At 38.3% G+C, this 5,449-nt stretch overlaps 1 protein-coding gene across 1 annotated transcript; it reads right to left on the bottom strand.

The window, feature by feature from the left end:
- Positions 1-227: 227 nt before the first annotated feature.
- Positions 228-776, bottom strand: LOC142163224 (uncharacterized). Its single transcript, XM_075220487.1, has one exon. The coding sequence runs from the start codon at positions 774-776 to the stop codon at positions 228-230; it is 549 nt and encodes a 182-aa protein (XP_075076588.1).
- Between the last annotated feature and the right edge of the window lie 4,673 nt (positions 777-5,449).

Here is a 5,449-nt window from a genome sequence, read left to right as displayed (position 1 = left end):
TTTTTGGTGGTGCGGAGTAGGCAGCGATCAACCCCCCCTAATGACCATGAGTGTTCATATATTATCTCCAAAAAAAGTGTTGCATCTGCCAACACTTCAAAAGAGGCCAAGGTACATTCCACCTTAACCTGTATCAGCTATAACAGAGTTCTTAGCTTACAAAAAAAAATTGATTTGTCGTACCTTCGCCTAATGCTAGGTAACTACATTCTATCTAATTGATTCGGTCATACTACACATCTAGGCAAGCTTTGCCAATCAAAATACATACAAGGATCAACTAAGATAGCAACAAACTTCACCAAGCTATCAGCAGTTCGGTTCGCTTCTTTGAAACAATGAGACACAATACAATTAAGCTGGAGCATGATCTGACTTAATGCATCAATTGACTCCTTCATTTTCAAGTTAATAGAGTGATTTAGCATTTCAGCCACTACTAGAGAATCCATTTCTAAGTCGCAATTTATATAGCCAAGATGCATACACCATTGAACACCAAAGAGGGTTGCTTGGGCTTCTGCCAGATTGTTACTAGAGCATATAGTTGGAATTGAGTATGCCATAATCATATCACCTGTATGATATCTAACAACCCCACCTATTCTTACTTTTCCTTCCGCAAAGCTACTATCACTATTGATCTTGACTCTGTTTTCAAGTGGTCTCAACCACTTAACAATTTTCCACCTAGGAGTTGGTTTGAGTCTTTCAACTACTTCACATAGTTCCAACCATGAATTTCCAAAGTTATAGTTTTTAAAGGTTCTTCCCATTATCATTTTGATTATCCACAAAGACTAGTGTTCTATAGTTCCCTGCCACATTTTCTTCTGCTCCCCGTACCTATACGCGCATTTGTGCTTCCAAATTTCCCACACAATCACAATTGGTGTGATGTGTATGACCATTTTATGTACCCCATTCTTCGGTTTAGTCTCCCACTATTTCTTTAGCATGATGTTAATGGATATGGCCCGATCATCAATACCCAAAGGTTCACCAAACTTCCTCCAATTCTGTTAGCCGCTTCCCCATTCAGAAATACATGTTTAAGAGTTTCCCTCTTTGGATCATTGCAACAGACACACTCGGATACGACATTGCTTCCAAAAACTCCCATAGTATCATCAAAGGGCAACTTCCTTTGTACCAATATCCAAGCTAAGAATGATAATTTAAAAGGAAGCTTTGGATGCCATACCTTATGCCTGAATGGATCCTTCTGTCTTAGGGTGTTAGAGAGGAGACGAGTCGACTTGGTTGAGAATTTCCCATCTGCTGAAGGGTCCCAAACAGAGTGTCTTTTGCATTTGGATCTCCAATCTTAATTTTGGATATTTGGCTAATAAATTGCTTAGGTATGATCTCTGCTAGCTTCATAACATTCCATGTGCCTCCTTGAATGTGATCTTCCACCTTGTCTTTAGCAAACTTTGCTGACATAGGATTAGCTAAGCCAGTGCCCCTTTTCCTGTCCAATTATCCCACCACAAATTACTATTTCCCATTTGAATTTTCCAAGTCCGGTTTTGTTCTGCTTTCTTCTTGATCTGCATCATCTTTCCCCATGAGCTGCTAGCCTTAGCAATTGGATGAACTCTTGAATAATATTTTGCTTTCAAGAATGATGCACATAGAGAATCTTCAGTTTTGAATTTCCGCCAACTTCTTATAAGCAAATGGGCCGCTTATTGCTTCCATTCTCTTAATTCCAATTCCTCCTTCCTCTTTTGGGTAGTACAGGTTTTCCCAAGCAGACCAATGATACCTTTTCTTTTCATTGCTTGTACCCCAAAAGAATCTCGCTAAGTGCCTTTCCATTAACTTTAGGTTTTTCCATTTTGCTAGGGTATATGTTGGAAGTGATTGGAGTACATGTTTGATTAGTATGGCCTTTCCTTCACTGGATGGTAGTTTGCATTTCCAGCCGGAGATCCTTTTAATAATCTTGGTGAGGAGCTCGCCAAAGTAACTTAACTTTTTCTTTCCTATATATAGGGGTTAGCCCAAATAATTAAAAGGAAACTACTTATGCTTGTAACCGGTCTTGTCTATCATCCTTTTAGCCCTATAGATACCTTTGGAGATGTGCAAAAGAAACTTTTTTCTTCGTTAACTTTCTGTCCAGAACTCTTCTCAAAGAGCCTAATCTGCTTTATCACAAGCTTTATCGACTTACTCTTCTCTCCGCAAAAGATAACCATATCATCTGTGTAGGCCAGGTGATTGATTCTAGGCCATCTATTGTTCATAGAGAATGGAATAAACCTCTAATAATCATAAAGTCTATTTAATAATCTAGAGAAGACCTCAGCTCCTAAGATGAATAGAGTTGGGGATAGAGGGTCCCCTTGTTTCAAGCCTTGAGAAGAGGTGAAGAAATCCCTCCTAGTGCCATTAACAATTATCGAGTACCATACCTCTGAAATCAACCTATCAATAATCTCAGTCCACCAGCTAGAGAAGCCAAATTTTCTTAGGACATATAATAGGAACTCCCAAGATACTCTGTCATACGCCTTCTCCATATCCAGCTTTATCACCATATTTCCCCATGTATTAGGTTATGATATTCCTTGGATTATTTCTTGAGAAAGAAGCACATTATCAGTGATTAGCCGGCCCTTCACGAATCCACTTTGATTCTCTGAGATTAGCTTAGGCAGCAATGGATTCTGTATTCTGGCCAATATTTTAGAAATGATCTTAGCAGAGAAGTTGCTCAGACTTATTGGTTTGAAATCATCAAATATAAACTTTTGCTATTAAAACCAAGAATGTATGTGAGTAGAACCTTGTAAGCTTGTTGCCATTGAAGAAGCTCTTTACAAATTCTATGACATCTCTAGCAATAATAGACCAGCACTTATGGTAAAAGGTGCCATTAAATCCATCTGGGCCTGCTGAACTTGTTGGACTCATATCTAGGATCGCTTCTCTGACCTCATCTCCACTCATCATTTATGATAGGAAGTCATTATCTTCCATGGTTATGCATTCTGTAATGCAACTAATTACATCCATATTTACAATAGTAGAATTCAGATTGAACATAGACTTAAAATGTCGAACTGCAGCCTTGGATATCTTTCCATCCCCTTGAATCCATCTTCCTCTATGATTCTTCACTCTTCGGAGTTGTAATCTTCTTCCTCTATCCTTGATAGCATTGTGAAAGTATCTACTATTGCAGTCTCCTTCCTCGAACCATTTTATTTGGGATTTTTTCTTGAGCATAGATTCTTGCATTGCCATCCATCGAACATACTCTGCTTGAGCTTTGTTCAAATCTGTTCTTGATTGTTCTGAATTGTTTCTTTGGTCCAGTTCTTCCATTCTTTGTACTACTCTTTCTTATTCATCAACCTTTTTATACACATCTTTGATGACTTCTCTAGACCATTTTCTAAGTCTCCTGCCCAGTGCTTTTAGTTTCTATTGAAGTCTCCATATAGGATTCCCATTCACCTGTGTATCCCACACCTCTTGAACTAATTCATAGAATCCTAGTTGATCGACCCAGAAGTCTAAGAATTTGAAGTACTTAATATGGTCAACTTGATCCTCTTTATGTTTCACTAGTAAGGGTCTATGGTCTGATCCTGATCTACTAAGATGCCTCATTACTGTATTCTGGAATTTGTAAATCTATGAATCATTAGTGAGGACTCGATCGAGCCTTTTCTAGACTCTTTTCCTGGGACACCAATTATTACACCAAGTATATATCTATCCAACATACGCTGCATCTGAAACCCTGCAAAGATCAAGATATTCTACAAAATCATAGCTTCTTGAAGCTCTATGTGGCCTCCCTCCGAGTTTTTCACAAGGTTCTAAAATAACCTTGAAGTCACCACCTATACACCATGCACCATCAACTTGCGATTCTATATTCACCAAGCCTTCCCAAAGGTCTTTCCTTTCCCCAACAGTACACTTTGCATAAACCGCAGTTATGAAGATCCCAACATCATCATTATTTGATTCAAATCGTAGAGTTATTTGTTCATCATCTATGCTTATCAAAGTAGCATTCACATATTCTGACCAAAAGCACCATATTTGTCCAATATCATTAGACATACAGTGTTCAAATTCCAGGAACCTTTTGTATACCTCTATTTTTTGTTTATAAACAAATAGTTCAAATATTGCAGCAAACTAAACCTTATTCTTCTTTACTAAATTTTTAAGCCAATGATCGGTTTTTTGAGACCTTATTCCCCTAATATTCCAGAATATTGCATTGATCATCAATTAGTTACGATTGTTGGCTTTGTATCCTCCCCTCAGAGTGAGGTCTGGATTTTAGGTTCATTCCTTTCCACTTTTCTTGAATCTACTTCTGCTTCTGCCTTTGCTTCTTCCTCGAGATGACAACCCTTCATTATTCATCACTTGTTTTAGATGTTGTTGGTAGCTATCTTCTTGCACATCAATCAGGCTATCTACTTGTTCATCTTCCGAGCTATTAGGAGCCTCCTCCTCAAGCTGCTTTAAACAGTCATTGTTTGTTGTTTGTAGAGCCATCTTGTTTGTAGTTTTGAGAGTCATCTGATGCTTCCCCAGATCCACCACCAGCTGTATACCCGGTTGGTTCTTAATTTCTGATCCTAGGATTGACAACTCCATTATAGACTTCTCTACTCTCTAAATGTTGTTGCCAGATTTTTCAGTATAGACCTGCTTTGCTTTTCCTTGGACTTCTGAGCTAATTTGTGGTATTTAATTTGTCTTCTTCTCCACATTGTATATATTATTAGAGGTCTCCAATTATTTGAGTTGTCCCTGCCATTTGGTCCTCTTCTTGACTTGCCTGTTCCCCCCTCGATGAGGTTCTCTATGATCCTTTGCTTTGCCCTATTTCTGTTCTCTATCTTCTTGCTTGTCCCCGGTTTGAAAGTCATATTTGGTTTCTTTTTAGTAGCTTTCTTTGCACTTCCATTCCTCTTCTTCTTCCTTCTTGTTCTCTTCCTCATTGTGTTGTCTTCTTCTGTGTTATCTATCTTTTCTGCGATGGGTACTTCTTCTTTCCTTGTATTTTTCAATTTGGAAGTTTTATCTCTTTCTGCATTCTCAGGCTGGTATTAATTTTTATCATCTTGTTTTTCCTTGGTTTCATTAACTTTCACCCCTCCCTGTTCTTTCCTCTTTTCTACTCTGACTGTTCCTCTGCTACTTGCCTCATCGTTGGGATTAATTATTTGTTGAATAGCTTGTTGTGGTTTACCCTTCTCTTTGATTTCATCAGTCATCTGGTTTGTCGCTCCATTACCCTCTTGTGTTTTTTCTTCCATTCTTTCTATCTCCCTTTGTTCTGTCTTTTTCTTCTTCTCTAATACCCTACATTCGATCAATGAATGCCCGAGTTTTTTACAATGCCTACAGTACTTGGGAACTCCTTCATACTCCACCATTTGTGTAATACAGTACTTGGGAACTC

Source organism: Nicotiana tabacum, chromosome 8, assembly GCF_000715075.1.
Source record: "Nicotiana tabacum cultivar K326 chromosome 8, ASM71507v2, whole genome shotgun sequence".
Classification (NCBI taxonomy): Eukaryota; Viridiplantae; Streptophyta; class Magnoliopsida; order Solanales; family Solanaceae; genus Nicotiana; species Nicotiana tabacum.
Note: the sequence above shows the minus strand (reverse complement) of the source record. Positions and strands in the feature narration are given on the sequence as shown.